The 20,520-nt window shown below is 49.8% G+C and overlaps 1 protein-coding gene and 1 non-coding gene across 2 annotated transcripts in view; one reads left to right on the forward strand and one right to left on the reverse strand.

The window, feature by feature from the left end:
* Positions 1 to 20,520, reverse strand: part of NUP210 (nucleoporin 210) — a 76,572-nt gene that overhangs the window by 36,062 nt on the left and 19,990 nt on the right. The window contains exons 2-13 of the mRNA XM_049766560.1: positions 18,803 to 18,939; positions 17,318 to 17,449; positions 15,218 to 15,314; positions 13,389 to 13,539; positions 11,952 to 12,084; positions 9,566 to 9,724; positions 9,101 to 9,169; positions 7,982 to 8,088; positions 7,587 to 7,727; positions 6,812 to 6,949; positions 2,724 to 2,879; positions 970 to 1,168 (exon numbers count right to left, since the gene is read on the reverse strand). Of these exons, the coding sequence (XP_049622517.1) occupies positions 970 to 1,168; positions 2,724 to 2,879; positions 6,812 to 6,949; positions 7,587 to 7,727; positions 7,982 to 8,088; positions 9,101 to 9,169; positions 9,566 to 9,724; positions 11,952 to 12,084; positions 13,389 to 13,539; positions 15,218 to 15,314; positions 17,318 to 17,449; positions 18,803 to 18,939 (1,619 nt within the window). The remainder of the gene's footprint in view (positions 1 to 969; positions 1,169 to 2,723; positions 2,880 to 6,811; positions 6,950 to 7,586; positions 7,728 to 7,981; positions 8,089 to 9,100; positions 9,170 to 9,565; positions 9,725 to 11,951; positions 12,085 to 13,388; positions 13,540 to 15,217; positions 15,315 to 17,317; positions 17,450 to 18,802; positions 18,940 to 20,520) is intronic.
* On the forward strand, positions 19,236 to 19,342 carry LOC125998540 (U6 spliceosomal RNA). Its single transcript, XR_007492082.1, has one exon. It is a non-coding gene; the product is annotated as a U6 spliceosomal RNA (small nuclear RNA).

Raw genomic sequence — 20,520 nt, forward strand, 5'->3', positions numbered from 1 at the left:
CTTCTCTATTTTCTCTCTTGTCTTCAATATTCTCTAAGGCCTGAGCATCACCAGATGTGGCCCCGAAACAAAACAAAGTCATTGCTGAGTGCATACTCCTTTACATCTGCCCTCCTCCACTCAGCTCTTCTCAAAAGTCATAGATTTGTGAGGCCAGAATGATAGCACAGTGGTAGGGCATTTGCCTTGCACACGGCTGACCCAGGATGGACCTTGGTTCGATCCCCAGGGTCTCATATGGTCCCCCAAGCCAGGAGCGGTTTCTGAGCACATAGCCAGGAGTAACCTCTGAGCGTCACCAGATGTGGCCCAAAAACAAAAAAGAAAAGTCAGAAATTTATATCTGCCCTATGACTGCCTACTTTGAGAGCCTATATTTAAGGGTTCAGTCCCACAAGACTGCCCCCAAAATTTAGAAGTCCTAGGAACAGGCTGTCAATGGTTCCCCTGAGTCCACTCGTCAGTCCCATTACCCCCCCTGGGCTTCTCACCTGCCTCTAAATCAGGGTCCATGGGACCTTGTTGTGTGTGAGGCATCACAGAAATGCAGAATTTATCAGGAAGTAGCCAGAAGGCCACGTTGGAGGGGGCCTGGGTCTTCAGGCCCTCTTCCAGAACCTTCCATGTCCACCAAGGCAAAACCTTGGAGCCTTGTCCCCGGGTTTTCTGGGCATGTATCTTGTAACACACAAATGACCCTCGAAATCTCATGACCCACAAAATTCACTGCACCTTCAGTCTCCCTCCCTGGAGGCTTGCAGAAGTGGGCGGACGCATTCCTACCCTCTGATCACATGACCTGGGGTACCTCATGAACAGAGCATGGCTCAGCATTTTGGAAACCCTCAAAGTGGGAAGTGAGGGCCAGTACAAGGGGTTGCTCTGTGTGGCATGGTACTAGGTCCACTTCGGAGACCCCCCCCCTCCCAAGTTTCAAGACCTTACGTGGGACACCTGGGGCCGGCTTACCTGGGAGCGGCCGAAACACACCCTGGCTCTCCACCTGCACCTCCAAGTCGAAGTGTGAGCAGTCACTCAGGGGAACCAGCTTGCCGTCCCCTCCAGGCATGACACCAATGATCCGCAGGGGCAGCTCCAGGCTCTGGCCCACGCGTGCCTCCACTGGGCAGGGAGCAAAGGCCATGCTGCTGGGCTCAATCACATAGACCTAGGGACAAGGGCACAGACTGGGCACCCCTGCAAGGTGAGGAGGACGCTGCCCCAGTTCACTGAGAGTGGTGGGACTCACAAGTGAGGCTGGATCTGGGAAGTAGGGCAGGGCAGTGACAAAAAGGGCACAGGGCCACCGTGGAGGGGACATGAAATCGCAGGCCAAGAGCTGTGGCTAATGTAGCCAAATGTCTGGGGGAAACATTCCGGGAGGGAAAGATGATTTGTGTAAAGGCCAAAAACCAGGCTGCCAGGTCAAGGGGGGCACAGTGATAGAATGAGCAGGAAAATGGAGAGAATGGGGTCCAGAGGGCAAGGCCCAGCCAGGGCAAGAGGGCTTCTGTGTCCACTGCAGCAGGAGGCTGCTGGAAAAAAACCAGTGAGAGTCAGATGTTCGGGGCTGAGGGGGTGTGAGGTGGGATACCTATAGCTGTCATGGTGCTGAAGTGGCCACTCTGTACCGACAGCCACAGAGCCACGAAACCATGCTGGCTTTGCTCCCGGTTCCTCCTGAGGGTACCAAGAACTCAGGAGAGCCCCTCAGTCCCAAACCCAGGAGGTTCTAGCAAAATCTTTAGTGGTAAAAAGGCAGACATTTGAGGTCCAGGTCAAGCTCTGACTTTACTCCCAGCCCAGTACGTGTGTATGTTAAGAGTGATGTTTGCGCATTCAAGTATTAAGGGTTTCTGTGTGTATACATGTATGCTAAGGGGATATGTGCAAATGCATATGTTAGGAGATAAGTGTGCGCTCACATATTAGGAGTGAGTCTGTGTATGTGTTAAGGGTGTGCATATGTGTTAGAAGATGTGTGCATATGTGTAAGAAAGTCCGCATGCATTTGTGAAGCCATAACCACCTGCTTATCACTGCCTTCACTCCTAAGAAATGGTCAGGATTGATGCATTGGGGGGACTTCGCTTTCTGCCCTGGAGAAGGGTCAGGGAGGCAGGTTCAGGGCATTCTACTGAGTCAAAAGTTGTGTTAAGGAGATGGTCAGGCAGGCTGGCAGAGGCCTGGCACCTAGCTCCCAAGACTGGGTCCAGCTCTTGGCTTTGGAAGCCAGGTATAGGGACTGCACTCAGAAACCCTGGGTCCCTCACCTGATCAGGAGTGAGGGGGTTGGGCCCTGTCTGCTGGACTCATTCCCTGTTCACAAAGATCCTGAATCCACCGCTCTGGATGGCGTCACACTTAGAAAGTCCCATCTTGGGGGCCGAAGAGATAGCATGGAGGTAAGGCAAATATTTGCCTAGTGTGCAGAAGGTCGGTGGTTCAAATCCTGGCATCCCATATGGTCCCCTGAGCCTTCCAGGAGCGATTTCTGAGCCTGGAGCCAGGAGTGACCCCTGAGCACTGCTGGGTGTGACCCAAAAACCAAAAACCAAAAAAAAAAGAAAGTCCCATCTTCCCATCTGGGGGGGGATTTCTAGACCCCCTTGGTCATCTCATATCTCCTGTGTTCTCTGGCCTCCCTCCTGCCAGCCCTAGCTTTCCTGACACCAACCAGGTTGAGGTTAAGGGGAGGGACAGTCCTGGCCCTGAGGTCTTACCTTCATCTCCCCAAAATGAAGTGGGTTCTGCACATCGTGTGCTTGGATCACACTAAGTCCAGTGTCGCTGCCCGTGGTCATCACCCCCTTGACTGTCACAGTGGCCACCATGCTGCTCGACGAAGACCAGCTGAAGTTCCCACTTCCGCCGTGTGCCTGGGGAGGATACTCAGTCTGTCAGCAGCTGCCTGCTCACTCACCTTCACCATCTCACACACACATGTATTCCACACACATTCAATCATTCCAAATTACATATGGTCGGCACATACTTAGAACCCTCACTCTTCATATCCTCTCACATATTCCATATACATTCTCACACCCATACCAACTTCTCACAGTCTCTCATGCATACCAGTACACACACACACACACACACACACACACACACACACACACATACACACACACACACACACTGACACACCATGAGCATGACTCCCCCAAACACACTCTGGACTCAGTCCACATCCAACCACAGTTCTCCTCGCTCCAAGACTCTCTATCCCACTCATTCCCAGGTCTCATGTCTGACAGGCTTCAACCAAGAAGATACAGCATGCCTCACAGGCTAGTTACTATTGAAGAAATCAAAGTGGCGAACAAAATTCTCCCTAAAAGCAAGAACCCAGGCCCAGAAAGATTCATTAGTGAATTCTCTCAAACCTAGAAAAAAGAGCTACTGCTGATCCTTTTCAAGCTCTTTCAAGAAATGGAAGAAACAGAAATACTCTATGAAGTAAACGTTACCCAGACAATAAAAGCAGAGAGAGCAAGCTAAAAAAGGGGGAAATTATAGATCAATATCCCTGATTAACAAACACATATTCAAAGATCCTCAACAAAATACTTGCAAATCAAATCCAACAGCATGACAAGACCAAGGGGGATTCATCCAGGAGATACAAGGATGGCTTAGCACACATAAGTCAATCAATGTAACATGCCATGTAAATACCAGAAAAATGAAAATCCTATGATCATATCAATATGTGCAGAGAAAGCATATGACAAGATAAAAAAAAACTCTCAATAAGGGCCTGGAGTGATAATAATAGTAGATAGAGTTGCATATGGCCAACCAGAGTCTGATCTCTAGAATGCCATATGGTTCCCTGAGCCCACAAGAGCAGAGTCAGGAGTAAGTCCTAAATACCCTAGGGTGGTCCCTTAGCCCCCCAAAAATTTCTAAAGAAAATTAGAGTTGAAGGAATTTTCTACAGCATAAACCCAACTACTATAAGTCCAAAGCAAACATTATACTCAATGGTGAAAAACTGAAAGTTTTCACTCTAAGATCTGACACAAGGCAACGTTGCTCACTTTTACCACTTCTATTCATTATAGTACAGTAAATAATTGCCATAACAATTAAAAAGAAAGGGGCCAGAGTGGTGGTGCAGAGCGGTAAGGTATCTGCCTTGCCGGCGCTAGCCTAGGACGAACTGCGGTTTGATCCCCCTGTGTTCCATATGGTCCCCCAAGCCAGGAGCAATTTCTGAGCGAGAAGAAGAAAGGAGGAGGAAGAAGAGGAAGAAGAAGAGGAAGAGGAAGAGGAAGAAGAAAGAAGAAGAAGAAGAAGAGAAGGAGAAGAAGGAGAAGAAGAAGAAGAAGAAGAAGTAGAAGTAGAAGAAGAAGAAGAAGAAGAAGAAGAAGAAGAAGAAAAGAAGAAGAAAGAAGAAGAAGAAGGAAAGAAAGAAGAAGAAGAAGGAAAGAAGAAGAGAAGAAGAAGAAGAAGAAGAAGAAGAAGAAGGAAAGAAGAAGAAGAAGAAGAAGAAGAAACATTCACTATTTTCAGATGACATGATGTTATACTCAGAAAATCCTAAAAGCTACACACACACACAAACACACACACACACACACACAACTCTTATAAACAATAGCTCTATATAGTAAAGAGGCAGGCTATAAAATCAGCACGCAAAAGTCCATGGCTTTCCTATGTGCAAATAATGAAATAAAAGTGAGAGAGAAAATAGTTTAAATCCAATTCACAATTGTGCCTCAGGAAGTCAAGTACCTAAGGATCAGCTAACAAGAAGTTAAATACTTATACAAAGGAAACTACAGAATACTAAAAGAAATAAAAGGAGACAGACCTCCCTGCTCATAGATTGGAAAGATTAAATCAAAATGGCAATACTTCCCAAAGCATTCTATAGTACAGAATCAATGGAATACAAATTAAGGATATCAATGGCATATTTAATAGATAAAACAATCCTGAAATTCACTTGTAACAATAAACTTCCTTTCCCTAAATAGCTGACATAATCCTTGGGAAAAAAGAAGATGGGAGGCATCACTTTCCCAAACTTCAAACTGTGCTAGAAGGTGGTAGTAACTGAGACAGCATGATACTGGAGTAAGAATAGATTCTCAGATCCATGGAAGAGAACTGAAAATTCAGATAGAACCTCAGATATATGAACAGCTAATATTCAACAAAGGAGCAAAAAATATGAAGTGGAGCAAGGAAAGCCTCTTTAGCTATTGGTGACAGTTCGGTCACATACAAAAGAAACAATCAAAAAATCTCAAGTCCCTTTCTAATACCACGCACACAAGTAAAATCAAAATTGACTGAAGACCTCAATATCAGACCTGAAACTATAAGGTACACAGAGAGAAACATAGGCAGCTATCATATATCAAAAAAACGAAAACAACCAGTTTTATATTTATATTTTTATATTATAGTTTATATTTTAGGAAAATAATATATGCATTTGTAAAAAAAAAAAAGGACATCTAGTATTTGCATGTCCATAGGACCCAGAAAATCCATTCCTTGGAATATACTGCAAGGACCCAAAAACACAATGAAGAAAAAGAGTTTTGCTCTTTTATGTTCATTGTGGCACTATATACAACAGTCAAAATATGGAAACAACCCAAGTTGTCTGTCAGAGAACAGATGAGTAGATTACACTGGGGCTTATACACAACGGAATACTATTTGGACATAAGAAAAGATGAAGTCATGCAGTTTGCTGCTACATGGATGGATCTAAAGAATATCAAGAATATCTCACTGAATGCAGTTAGAGAGGCAGACACAGGATGATCTCTGTCATGTGTGGTAGATAAAGAAACACATTCAGAAAATAACAAATGCCCAACAACAGTCTGGATAAAATATGACACTGTGGGGGGAAGCATATCCCTGGAGAAGGGAATGCTGAAAGGAAGTGCCTACCAGAGAGACAGGACAGGGGGTAAGAAGGTAACTGGGATGGTGGTGAAGGGACACTAGTGAAGGGGTTGGTATTGGAATGCTGTACGCCTGAAACACGATCATGATTAACTTGTGACTCATGGTAATTCAATAAGTAATAGATTAATAAATCCAATAGAATAAAATAAATAAAAAGCAGTTTGATAAGGCCAATTAGAGCTCATCAATTACTCAGTGAAATGTTTTTGGGCAGCAGGGTGGATGGGACAGGGATCGTCACTGGTGCTGATGATGGGTCATCAGACCCAAACGAAGGTCTGATCCACTGACCGATGCCAGGAGGCACATAAATTTCAAAGATCAAGATGTGCCATGTGACAGGATGGGAGACATCTTCCCTGAATTTTTAAATTTTTCCTCTAAGGATATTCGCACTGCTATGAGAATCATAGAAACCATAGAAAGCAATCACTTTCTATAAAATCAACTACATGTTTGTCTGCAACTATGAAAGGTCAACTCCAATCACTTTTTACAAAACCAATGTGTACAAAACCATTCCAGCCTGTCTTTGTCTTCTCTTTTTAGGTTTTTTCCCTTTTATTTTCTGAGCCACACCCAGCAATGCTCAAGGGTTACTCCTGGTTCTATGCTCAGGGATTACTGCTGGCTGGGTGCAGGGGGACCATAGGTGGTGCTAGAGATCAAACCTGGGTCAACCAGGTACAAGGCAAGTGCCCTCTCTGTATATTATCATTCTGGAACCCAACCACCCCCCTTTTAAGGATCAGCAATGAAGAAACCCAGAAAACATCAAGTGCAGGTACTAGTTTAAATGCCCCCGGATCACTAGAGGGCAGCACCACGCAGCAGGCTAGGACCTGCACCAGGGGTCTCTAGTTACCTTTATGGAGTATTGGTAGGCGCCCGTCTTTGGTTGCCATGGAAACGTCAAGATGCTGGGAAGGAGGGTGATGGGGACATGAATTTCCACCTCCTGCTGGTTCCACACCGGCACCCGGAGTGTGTGGACACCTCCATCCTGCAAGGAGCCGAGAGTGTCACCATGACAACCAAGTTGTGACAACTTCCCCCCACCAGAAACCACCCGTTCCTGGGGCTCAGAGGTCAGGGGTCAGTTGCCAAAGGCAGAATCTGCGAGGGCAGGTGACAGAGTGATACAGGACCACCTAGCAGATAGTTTCCATGGCTCTGGAATCCCATTTGAGTTAATGTTGTTGAGCTTCATTTTTATAGTACCCCACTTTATAGACAGAGAAACTGAGGCACGGGCACTGAGTCAGCTCTGCCAAAGTCCCCAGATCCATGCAGACAGTGGTAGAGAGGGGTAGACAGCTGCCTGCTCCCATGCTGTGGAGAGGGGAATGCTATATTGTCAGTATTGATCTGGGGGTAACCACAGGCTCTGGATTCAGTGGCCATGAGAACCTGGGAGCTTAATGGTCCTGGGGCACACCTGAGCCTCTCATTCTTCCCCAGTGAGGGGCTGAGCCCCAGCTCTAGAAGGGTGATAGGCCAGCAGAGCATAAAAGAAGGGAGCCCAATGTGAGGGCAGTGAACAAGGAGTCCCAAGCAATCCCCCCAACCCTCTGAGCCTAGAGGCTGAATTCTATGTCACACAGGGCTCTCACCAGCAGGGGACAGACTCTGTGACCTACCTGGTCTACCACGGAGGTGAGGGTGGCCTCGATGGCCGTCTGGCCTCTCTTCACAGCCCTAACCAGATGATACGAGCCATTCTGGGAGGAGAAGAGAACCTCAAAGAATTCGGGCGGCAGATATGTCTCAATGCGGATGTTCTGGAAGGCAAAAGGATGGGTGAGAGGCCTGCTGGGATCAGGGGGTCCACAGCAGGGTGCTGACAGGCTGGCAGGGGCAGAAGAGAAGGGTAGCCAGACTGTGATGGCCATGGGTTTCTTGAAGGACGAAGCAAGACATCGAAGGAATCCCACATCTACAAGGTGTGAGATGCTCCCACAAGCCCAACACCCCAATTCAGCCTGCACGCATGGGGTAACTCCAAGAGACACTCACACCACATTCGGGTACTCACATCAGACAGGAATACTCTGCTGCCTGCCTGGTCAAGCACCTCAACAGCAATTTCATACTGGCGTCCAGTCTCCAGCACCCACCTGTCCCCAGGGTGTACTGTGAACCCTACAACAGAGCAGGTGGCAGATTAAGCCCTCAGAGCAGGCCTGAAGCTGAAGAAGGAGGAGCCAAGTACCCTCAGTGCTGGCTTATCTGGAACCCCACAACTTGACCTCCAATAAGCCCTGATCTGGAACATAAATCTTGGTCTGGACACCCAAGATCCTTGACCTGAGATTCCACAACCTCTGGTCTGGGGTTCCATGGCCCCTGGCCTGGATCCCGACAATACAACCCCTGACCTGGAGCCCTACTAAGAAAGAGAGAAACTAAGAACTGTGACCCAAGGGACCCACAGGCTGAGCTTCAGGTTGACAAAGTGCCCTTCAGTGTCCTCCATGGCCAACAACCTCCTTGTCTGGAAACTGACACTTTCACAGGGTCTTTCAGGTCCCTCTGTGACGAGCTGACCACTAGGCCCCCATCGTGGATATCCATGGCCAAGGCTGGTCTGCACAGAGCCTCCCCATTGACCCCATTTCTCTCCCTTCTCCCTGCCCTCCCAACCCTCCTGATGGCTTCTCAGAAGCAAGATGGAGAAGACTGGGCTGGGGTAGTCTCACTCACGACTCCAACTATTTGTCCCCTGTACCTCTAGCAATGGTCTCCAGGCCTTGCTGGGCGATTCTCAGCCAACTGAACCAGCATTAGTGCAAGAGCCAGAGGACATACTGCTTTTTGGGGTGTTGTCATGCTGGGTACAGGGCCACACCTGGAGGTGTTCTGTTGCCTTCCTAGCTGTACCCAGTGGTGCTTAGAGGACCATGTGGTGCTGGGAATTGAGTCCAGAATAGTACATGTCCTGATTAGCTATTTTTTGTTGCTATTTGTTTGGGGGCTGGCAGGGTTCAGGGGTCACTCTTAGCAGCACCTAGAGGGACAAGACATGGGGTGCCAGGGATAGAATCTGGGTTGGCTGCACGCAAGATAAGATCCCTAGCTACTGCACTAACTCATTGGCCCTTAAATGGCTATTTTTTAATCACCGATCATCAAAGGGTCCCCACCCAGAACTCACCCAGGTATCCGGGTTCTACCACGTAGATGGTGCTGTTGGGTAACCGTGACGCCTCCTGCATGCGGATACCTGTGGTCTGAGTTAAGGGGTTCAGCTGGGACAGCGACCTCAGCAGTGGGGCAGAAAAAGGTGGACAGTCCCTGCTGCTCTGTGGACAGGAGGGCACCCCTACTTCCTATATTCACAAAGTTGGGAGGGTCCTGATAACAGACAGACCACCAAGGCCAGGATGGGGATAAGCCCCTTAAGGAGAGTTACGGACATGGAAGGTTCCAGAGGCAGGCAAGGGAGGAGGTGAGCCGTCCATTATGCCAGATTGCTATTTTGGTCCTTTCTGAGTTTCAGACTTGGAGGGAGAACTGGGCTATTTTTAACTTGGCCAAGCTTTTAGGAAGAAAAACACCACTCCCCCCCCCCCCCACTCTCAGACGCAGGCGGTCTCCAGCATGTCCGCGGGAAGGATACTCCTGTGGCCCAGTACCAGGCTGCTCTGGCCCAACTGGACAGCTGTGACTGTTGGTGTGTCCGGAGCCAACACCGCCACTGGCCGGCCTGGGTCTCCCTCCGGGGCCAGGATGTGGTTCTGCAGCTGCAGCTCATATTGGTCAGAAGGCATGGTGAGTTCTGGCCACCAGGGAGAGAGAAAAAGAGAGAGAGATAAAAAAGAAGTGAGGAAACTGTGCATCTATTAAACACTGCCAGGCTCATCTAAGCATTGCAGATTTTCTTCTATTGTGGTTTCATCATTTTGGTTGCTTGTTTCTTGGGCCACACATGGCAGAGTTCAAGGACTACTTTTGACTCTGCTCAGGTGTGACCCTTGGCAGGGCTCAGGGGACCATGAGTGGTGCTGGGGATTGAGCTTGAAGTGGGCCCCCCCAAAAGCAGCCACAGGCAAGGCATATATGCCTTCGGTCCTGTGCTCTCTTTGGCCCTATCTTCCTCTATTTTTTTTTAACACTTTAAGTTCCAATGTGGTCTCTCCATGCCTGTGGCAAAGTTAACACCCTATGGAAGTTCAGAAAGCATGGTTTGTGCTTCCTGCAACTCACCATAACTTGAACCAAGATCCTGGCAGCCCACTGCCCATTAATCTGTCCCTACCAATCTGGGCAGTTTGTGACCTTTTAGCTTTTGCTTGAGGCTCACCAGAGCTGTGTCTCCTTTGGGGCTTCCAGAAAGACTATGGGGTCCCATGGGGATGGGAAGATAGACTCCTATAACTTGTAGCGAATTTTCTGAGTAAGTGTCCCTATGGTCTCCCTCATGGAAGGGAAGTCACCCTGTGTGCCTGGGACAAGTCCATTTTGGGGGAAGTAATGGCAAGCACCTGCTGCCCTGCCAGCTGGCTCCCAAGGCCTGTAGGTGAGCACTGATGTCGGACTGCCCATGGGACAGAGATACAGGTTGGTGGGACTGCGCTAACCCTTGGAAACTTATGAAAACAAGCACTACCAACACCCCCAGCCTTAACTGGTAGGACTGTGGAAACCTTTCCACAGCCATACACAGCAGAGGTGGGATTCAGGGCAAATCTGGCCTGCTGGAGTTGTGTGCTGGTTCCCAGGACAGAGGCTTTCTGACCAGGAACATGAGATGTCACCACACATTTTGGGGCCCAGCTCAGTGCCCCCCAGATTGGGGCCACCCTGGGCAAGCATCAAGAGAGTTTCCATTACCATACTACAGAATTCAGGGTTGTTTTTTTTTTCTCTGTCCTTCGTTATATTTGTACATCCCAATAAGCCCCCAAGAGAGTTCAAAGTGTGGGTTCTCGGGGCCGGGAAGGTGGCGCTAGAGGTAAGGTGTCTGCCTTACAAGCGCTAGCCAAGAACGGACTGCGGTTCGATCCCCCGGCGTCCCATATGGTCCCCCCAAGCCAGGGGCGATTTCTGAGCACATAGCCAGGAGTAACCCCTGAGCGTCAAACGGGTGTGGCCCAAAAACCAAAAAAAAAAAAAAAAAAAAAAAAAAAGTGTGGGTTCTCGGGGACCAGGGATGTGGCTAACACCACCCACATATACACAACGCATAACATACCATATACGTGTGTGCACAACCCCCCCCACATACATACAGCCCACACATAGCACATGGTACACAAATACACTACACAGTCACGAAGAACCCTACATGTACTACTGTACATAGCATGAATCCTACTGCACATAGCATGCCACACAAACACCATACACAGATAGCACACCCCAGCACAGGCACACAAACTACATATACCATACACACACATACACACACATGCACTCAACCTCCAACAGTCTTTTCCACACATTCCCTCAGCCCACACATGCCCCCTATACACACTGCCCAGGGCAGGCACGTCCACAGTGCAGCCCGAGCAGGCCGGGCAGGTGAAACCAGAGTCCCCAAAGGACCAGCATGTACCTGGCCCACACCCAGGTCAGCCATACTCACTGACTCAGAAGCAGGGGGGAAGTGTGGGGGCAGGGAGCTGGGTCCTAACAGTATTGGGTGGCACTCAGGGAGAAGGACAGTAATGTCACCCCAGCAAGCACGGTCAATGTTACCTGCAAAGGCCCAACACAGCCCCTCTGTGTTGGGTATGTGTGGACAATCTTAAGGGATCTAGGCAGGACCCAGCAGTGACCCACAGGACAGAACCTGACAATGACCCTCTGATGGTGACCCACAGGGCAGAATCCAACAGTGCCCTATAGGACAAGACCCGGTGTTGTTCCATGGGGCAGGACCCAACAGTCACTCATAGGGCAGAACCTGCCTGTGACCCAATGACCCGACAGTGAGCCATGGGGCAGGACCTAATGGTGACCCAATGACCAGGACCACAGTGCAGGACCTGACAATGACCTACCGGTTATCTTTCCCTGCCTGATCTTCTGCACCCGGTAGCGGATGGATGTGCCCACCAGCAGGTAGACATCGGACGCCGGGCTCAGCATGATGTTCTCCAGAATCAGCAGCCTCACCTCAGCTGGTTGGACATTCTGGCATGAAGGAAATGGGAAGAGGTGAGGAAGGGCTGGGCGCAGTGCAGACAGGGAGCTGGAGGGGTAAGGGGAGGAAGGGGAAGCAGTGGAGCAGGGCAGGGGAGAGGTCAGCAGAGGAGGGTGAGGAGGGAGCCCGGAGCCTTCAACATGTCTCAGCCTGCTCCTGGAGGGACAGGAAGGCTGGAGAGGCAGCTAGGCTATTAACAGAGCCATTGGCAAAGACTCCATATCTTAGAGCAGCCCATGAGGATGGCAGACCCCACCAGTGTGGAGGTTACAGAAATAAGCAGCCAGGAAATATGAAAGGCAGGAGTGAGGTCCATAGAGATTGAGACTTCAGGGATTAGGGTCACCCCACAAAGCTCCAAAGGACCAGAGCAGTTGGGAAGCTGCAGAGAGCTGAAGATTTCAAGGATTAGGGGTCACCCCACAAACCTCAAAAAGCCAGAGCAGTTGGGAAACTGCAGAGAGCTGAAGAGGAGAGAGGTGTGGGGTGTGTGTGTGTGTGTGTGTGTGTGTGTGTGTGTGTGTGAAGGAGATGAGACCTAAGGCCTGCAGCCACTCCCACTGCCTCTGCACCCCAATTCTCCCCTGCCAGGAAATATCTGGGGAGAACATGGAAGAAAGACCCTGGAGTCAGGCCTGGCCCATCTCTCAAGCTACCAGTCTGGGGCGGGGGGGGGGGGGGGGTACTACACCTTGCAACCTATCCCACCTTCCAGCTGGCATCTCCAGGCTTCCAGCCAGTTGGTCCGAGTTAAATTCCCAGCATCCCATATGATTCCCTGGACCCCCGAAAGTGATCCCTGAGTGCAATCAGGAGTGATCCCTGAGCATCACCAGGTGTGGCCTCAAAACCCAACCAAACCCAAACCAAATGGAACCAGAACCTCGACCAACCCTCACTCCCCTGATCCTCCAAGTGGGCCCTAACAGAGACCTGGAATAACACAACAGAATGGAGACATTGTGGTCAGAGAGGGAGCCCTCACACCTGGGAGACCCTAGAATAGGGACAATTGCAGAGATGGCGCCCCTTGACCCTTGCTTTTCCATCCACACCAGTGCCTACATGTGTCCTTGCAGAGCTGGGGAAGTTGCTGAAAATAAACTTAAGGGGATCCCTGGTGCTTGGGCGAATGGCAATACTGAGCAAGAGAGGGAGTTGGTGCCCCAACATCCTTGCAAGCAAACTCCAAAGCCTGGACTCACACCCTGAAGTTATCAGGGAGAGGGAATCCTGTATGGTGGGAGAACAGTGGTCATCCCGGAAAGCCCCTCTGCCCGCATCCCCTGCCCACCTTGTACACGGCCTCCTGAATGCGTGCTTTGAGCTTGGAGCTTCCGGTCTTCATCCCTGACACCAGGACAGTGTCACCCTGCTTGGCCACTTTCTCCATCTCTGAGATGTAGGAAGGGGGTATGTACGTGGACTCCGAGAAGGTGAGGATTCTGTGAAAGAGGCGTGTCACCACAGCTGAGATGTGAGAACCAAACAGACACACACACACACACACACACACACACACACACACACACACACACACACACACATTCTCCCTGCCTCTATGTAAGTGTCTCCACCAGCACCAGGCATGCACATGATCCCTATGAGGTCAGAGAAATAATGCAAAAAACAGGGAGGGTGATTGCCTTGCATGCAGTGGACCTGAGTTCTATCCCCGGCATCCCATATAGTCCCCTGAGCACTGCCAGGAATAAGTCCTGAGTGCAGAGCCAGAAGCAAACCCTGGCTGGGTATGGCTCAAAAACAAATACAAAACAAACCAAAAAAGAAGTCGTCCTGAGAGCAGAGACAGAAACCTTGAGCACTATTAGGTATGGCCCAGTCTCCTCTCCCCTGAAAGAAATGAATAAGATGTCTTAGTTGCAATGGGACCCTCCCTGGAGGCAGCCCCAGGAGAGTCAGCAGTGAACGCCACCAATAATGGGCCAGAAGGTGTGGCCAAACACAAGTAACAGGGCAATCTTCTTTAGGGCAAAACAACCAGAAAGGGATCAACACAGGAAAGGGTGAGGGTCCTGCTGTTCAGCAGGCTGATGTCCTCACAGGGGCTGGGGGCCCGCCAACTGGGATGAAACAGACAGAATATGGAGAGGGTTTTAAGGACAATGGATCGACCCTGGATGAGGGATCATGGGTCCCAATGCTGCCTTTTTGCCCAGGGCCCATGGTGGGTCCCAGGAATACCAAAAGAGTGGATAAAGTGTCCTGAAACCACTGGGTCACCATGTGGGCAGTGTGTTGCTACAGATGTTAGGGACACCATGTTTCATGAATGGTTAGCTACACTGAAGGCCAAAACTTGCTGCAAAGTTGTTTCATTTTGCTGTGATCGAGTCTCCCCCAACCAACAGGAACCCCATCTCTGAGTGTTTATCCACTGAAGCCCGGGCTGAGGCTAACAGGGATGGGGAAGAAATAAGGGATAAGGGGCTCTGCTCCCCTCCTGCTCTCCCTTACTCAGTTGCTAAGACATTCACTCCCCACAAGGCAGTGCACATTGGCACTGCCCATGCTGATCAAGCATTCTAGGAATGGGGAAACTCTGCCTTTGGCTGACTTTTCACCTAAAATGCCATTGTGGGTGGTTCCAGCAGAGCTCCAGACTCAACTCCGGGTCTGAGTCCCCACCTGAGCCAGCTACACCACCCTGCCCTGCTCACACCTCTGAGAGCTGATGGCTCATGCCTTGGGGGCTGCTGAGGGAACCGAACCAGGCCCCATGGAAAGGAGCCTCTGTACCCCAGTGCTGGGGGGCGGGGCATAGCTCTCACATCTGTACTCACTGTCCTGGTAGAGCCACATCTTCGCTAAAACCTGGCCCCTGTAATGAACCCAATTGGTAGATTCCCTTGGGGGTCTTACCAAACCTCCCACCCCATGGCAACCTTGGTTTAGCTTTCTGAGGTGAGTTTTCTCTTCTGCAGCCAGCCTCCCTGACAGAACTCACAGAACATAGCAACTATCCCCTTAATCAGTTCCAGGAGTGTCAAGCTTTCACTCAGCACTGTCTAGGCACCTTGAGGTTGTTGCAGAAAGCCCCAGGTCCCACAGAGACAGGAAGCACCCCAAAAATCCATCCTTCCCTGCTTCCCCTCTTCTTACCGCAATGCATTGTGGGAGTCTGAGAAGCCATTGGCCTCCGTGTCTTTCACAATTGTCCAGTCAAAGACCAGCCCAGCCAGGGTGCTGAAGGTGTTTCCTGGAAGGGCAGACAGAAGGCAGAAGGGCACTGAGTTCCCAAGAGTGTCTCTCTTGAGCAGTCACAGGGGCCCAGGATCCTGGTCTCCCCTGCACAAACCCCTCATCCCCAGAGATCTCATAGGCATGAGAACTTGTCAAGCATTTCTAAAGGAGGCCACTTGCTCCAGCTCTCAACATGGCCAGCCATGGATGTGGGCAGCAGACCAGAGGGAGAAAAGACAAGCTCCATCTCCAGAGAATACAAGCTCAGAGAATTTTTCTTCTCTGAGGTTCAAGGGTAGACCTAGGACAGTTCCAAGGAGAGGTCACCCAGTTCCTGCCTGTGGAAGGAACTAGAACAGGGCAGGTAGCCAGACAGGCCCCAGGGAACAGCCACAGAGACCAGTGGCCTCATTCCCAGGAAAGAGGCCATGAGCACCAGCCCCAGTGGCAGGCATCATTACACTGCTTGGTGTGAGGATGGGGCATGACCAGAATCAGCACTGAGTAAATAACTTGGAGGAGAGGAAGGATCCTGACTTTTTAAGTCTCACAGGACTCTGACAGTCGTTTTTGCTGTAAGAGGGCAAACCCAACACCAGCAAGGCACACTGTAAGCAGGAAAGTTACTGGCAGTACGTGAAGTAGTGCTGTGTGAAGTGGTTGTGATGTGGTGACCCTCATAGCTTAGTCAAAATCTAACCAGGACAACAAGAGCACAACCTCAGGATGTGCCAGCAAAACCGAAAGCCATCCAAATTAACAAGTATTTGCCACATACCCACTTGACTCAAAGTCTCGCATTAGAAACAGAAACATCCAGAAGAATGGAGTGGCCCCAATTCTTCCTCTAAGTTCTGATCTGGACAATGCTGAGCCCACAACACCACAAGGCAGAGCCCTGGTCTACTGCAGACTTTAGAAGAGAAGCAATCCCCCCCATACCCACACACCCACACACACATAGAGGCAGTCTAAGAGCCTTCCTGGAGGAGGGGCTATCTGAGAGGGTATGTCTAAGGCCAGGCTCCTGAAAACAGAGATTCTCGGGAGAAGAAGGTGCTGAGCACAGGACTTCAAATCTGAGGAGAATCCGAGGAAGGAACAAACTTATCTAACCTGAAGAGAGCCAGTCTAACTGAAGGCAGGCACCCCACAAAAGGCCTGGAGGGACCCTGGAAAAATGTAGCAGCAGGAAATAGTGTATTCTAGAGGTAATAGTCTCTGACCAATAAATTCAAAGGAAAGAAGGATTTGATCCATGCTCAGTCAGCAATGCTGCCTCCAGGGATGTCAGGCAGTGTCTGGAGACCCTAGGGATCGCCACACAATATGCTGCTAGCATTTGCAGAGATACACCAAGGACACTTCCAAACTGCCCAGAACATACTAACCAGCCTCCTGCTTCTCTGGGAATCTGGTTCCATGGTAGCACCACCTGATGAGCTGTCAGACTGAGCACTGTTACAAGGGGGAATGCAAGAAAAAGAGAACCAATGGGAGCTTCTAAGTTTTGACTGAGGCACCTGCCTTGGAAGATCCTTTGCCTAAAAGAAACTGCCTGACATCTTTTACTCTGTTCCTCAGAATCTCAGTCGACATTTCCCCCACAGGACAGCCCCAAACATGCCCAGTGCAGACTGGTGACATGAAGGCATGAGTGATCAGATCGGGACATAGATTTGCACACATATTTACATATACACACATATACATATAAATGTGCACGCATGCAACACTCTCAAACACAAGGATACCACGTCCTGCTAAAGGATCCAGCCAGCCTCTCCCAGTTTCTTTCCCTCTTAGGTGTGCTTTTCCCATCCAGTCCCAATGCACAGGCATGGAGCTGGCCTCGGGATTGTGGTACCACCCACACCCCTCGGTGTACACCCATGGGGTGCTCCTGAGGTGGTTGGAAACTATCAGGCACTCACAACATCTTCCTGGGTGGAGCTGCCCCCCCTCGTTCCCTCCCTCCATGGACTGCCCTGGGAGGGAAGCATGATGGCAGATAATCACCCTCTGAGTCTAGCGCCTGTATCTTCAGCTCCAGAGGTGAGTCTTCCAAGTAAAGCTCGCGGGTGGTAGAGACGATCTGGATGCCATGGATGAGGTCCACGATGGCATCACAGCGTAATACCTGGCCTGTGGCTGGAGGGACAGAAAGGGGTCAGCAGGGAGGGTGGCACTCTATTGCTCTCCCAGTCCATCTACCCACCAGTCCACCCACCCACCCCAGACTGGAGAGTTCTATACCCCAGCCAAGACTGGAGCAACCCAATGCGCTGCCACAGAGCAAGGATGGAGAACCAGATGAGTAGAAACCTTCTAGAAAGGCAGGTGTGTCTGCAACATGGCACCAGCACGAAAGCTAGGTGTGAACCTTTCTCAAAAAAAGCCAGCGGGGTTCATTGCCCGGACAAGTTACAAAATGAAAAAGACTCAGGCTGGAGCAATGGCACAGCAGTAGGGCATTTGCCTTGCACGTGGCTGACCCAGGACAGACCTTGGATCGATCCCCCAGCGTCCCATATAGTCCCCCAAGCCAGGAGCTATTTCTGAGCACGTAGCCAAGAGTAACCCCTGAGTATCACTGGCCCAAAAAGAAAAAAAAAAAATGAAAAGACTCATAACCTGACAATGCCACCTTAGGGCTAGATCCACAGTAAGGGAGCAACATGGATTGCGGTAAAGGAGAGCTGTTGGCAGCCAGGAGTGGGAAGGAGCATGTTGTACAGAGCTGGCATGAGCTCAAAAACACCCCTCTATAATGCCACCAAAAAGGTAGGGGGGGCAAGATGCAACATGAGGCCAAGGTGATGTTGTGCCAGCCCAACCCACTTATCAAAGCCTCAAAAAAGCCTCCCAGGAGTGACTCAGAACTATCAGGATGCTGAATTTTTATCAATCTATTTTTTGGTTGGTTTGTTTGAGGGTTGTATCTGTGTTCAGGAGCCATGCCTGGCAGTGTGTGACGGACCCTATGTAGATCCGGGATTGAAGCCAGGGTCATGGCTAAGCCACCTTAACCTTCAGACTATCTTTCTGTCCTTGGGATGCTATCTGGGCTAGATGCGTGGCCCAGGAACCCTAAAGTCTTCTGTGGGTCAAAATCCCAGGTTCATATGTAACAGCCCAAAACCTGAAAACAGGTGCCAGGCCTTGTCTAAGGAAAACTCCCTCCTCTGGGAAGAAGCATTGCAATGAACTTAGCCAAGTGGAAAACTAGCATGAGTCTGTTTTCTCTAAGCATTTAACACCCACAAGGTGAGGTGGACCAGCTCTGGAGAGTCCATTGACAACAGCCTTCTCATCTTGAAGGGAAGCTTACAGTGACTTATGGGGGACACACATAGCAGTGAGCTTAGACGGACACAGACCGTGTGACATTGAAAGACATGTTCAGGTGTATGCACTCAGCCACCCTTGCCCGCCAGGTCACTCCTAAGAACGGAGCTCTCTTCTTTTCCTCCCCTCCATGGCCTGCACCCCAGGAGTCCTTACTGATGTCCTCTGCGAAAATGATGCTGGTCAGGCGGGCAGGCTGGGACAGGCGGGCCTGTACCACGGCCCTCTGTGAACATTGCTTGTTGTCTGTGCCCAGCAGTTCTATGCTGGCTACCTCTGGCCGTGTGGATGACCTGAAGTGAGAGGACAGGAGTTTATTTTCAGAAGCTGGAGTGATAGTGAAAAGAGACATGAATGAGTTAACAAGTTTAAAAAGTCTCTGCATAGGCCCGGAAAGCCCCCAAAAGGTTAAGGTGACCGTAACTGAAAATTCACTGAACCTGTACAACCTGTTAACCTGTTATTGTATCTGTGATAAACATTCCAAATGTTCCCTGAAATGTAAAAATCACTAAACTTCCTGAAATCAGTGGTCATGCTGTGTTCTGTAAATTTTCCATTGTACTGGAGAGTTATAAAAGAATTGCTGGTGCTCGCTTCGGCAGCACATATACTAAAATTGGAACGATACAGAGAAGATTAGCATGGCCCCTGCGCAAGGATGACACGCAAATTCGTGAAGCGTTCCATATTTTAAAAAAAAAAAAAAAAAGAATTGCTGGATTTGTGATCAGGGCTCTCAGCCTCTAGCCATATGGCCATGCTGGGTGCCCAGGCATATATACTTGAACAATAAACCCCTTGATTTTGCATTAACTTCGAGTCTTGGTGTCGTTGAACAGCTCTCCGGTCCTTTCAATAGCACAGTAGAGAAGGATGCCTGCCTTTTAGGTGGCTGACCCAGGTTTGATCCCCAGCATCCCATATAGTTCCTTGAGCATTGCCAGGAGTAACCCTGAGCACTGTCGGTACAGCCCCAAATTAAAAGAATAAAAATAATTTTAAAAGAGTTTACTCAGGGCCGGAACAATAGCATAGTGGGTAGGGCCTTTGCTTGCACACAACCAACCTGGTTTTATCCCTGGCATCCCCTATGGTCCCTGGAACCTGCCAGGAAAGAGTTCTAAGTGCAGAGCCAGGAGTAACCCCTGAGCAATGCCGGCAGAGTCCCAAAATAAAAAAATAAAAGTAATTTTAAAAGCATTTACTTGGAAAAACAAAGACCTTTGCCTTTTTTGCATTAAAAAAAAAAAGTGTTTACTTGGGGTCGGAACAATAGCATTGTGAATAGGGCCTTGGCCTTGCACATGGCCAACCTGGATTTGATCACTGGCATCCCATATGGTTCCCTCGAATCTGCCAGAAAAGAGTTCTGAGTGCAGAGCCAGGAGTAACCCCTGAGCAATGGCAGGTGTGGCCCCAAAACAAAACAAAAATGTCACCTCTTGTACAGTCAGAGCTGGGAATAGAAGTCTAAGCTGGAGTTTTCCAGGGCGGGGGACAGAGCCCCAGGCTGAGCAGGGCCTTGAACTTCAGACCCAGAGGAATTTGGGGTCTTCATTAAGTCCCTCCCATATTGGCAGGGAACCCCATGCAAATACTCTAACAGAAAACCAGTTCTGGAAAATAGCCTTCATGCTCAGGGACAGTCACCACCCAGAATCACTCCATGGCCCTGGGGACAATTAACTCCAGGAGCACAGCTCTGAGACTTGGAAGACCCCCCTGAGCTCAGTCCAGTGCTCCCAGATTCTCACTTTCATGCCCAGTAGGTGCCACAAAACTGGGCACCACAGCTGGAAGAGAGCGAGCGGCGGGGCTGATGCTACCACAGAGATAGGGGGGCAGCAGCACTCCTTGCTGGGACAGGGCAG

This window comes from Suncus etruscus, chromosome 20 (genome assembly GCF_024139225.1).
Source record: "Suncus etruscus isolate mSunEtr1 chromosome 20, mSunEtr1.pri.cur, whole genome shotgun sequence".
Classification (NCBI taxonomy): domain Eukaryota; kingdom Metazoa; phylum Chordata; class Mammalia; order Eulipotyphla; family Soricidae; genus Suncus; species Suncus etruscus.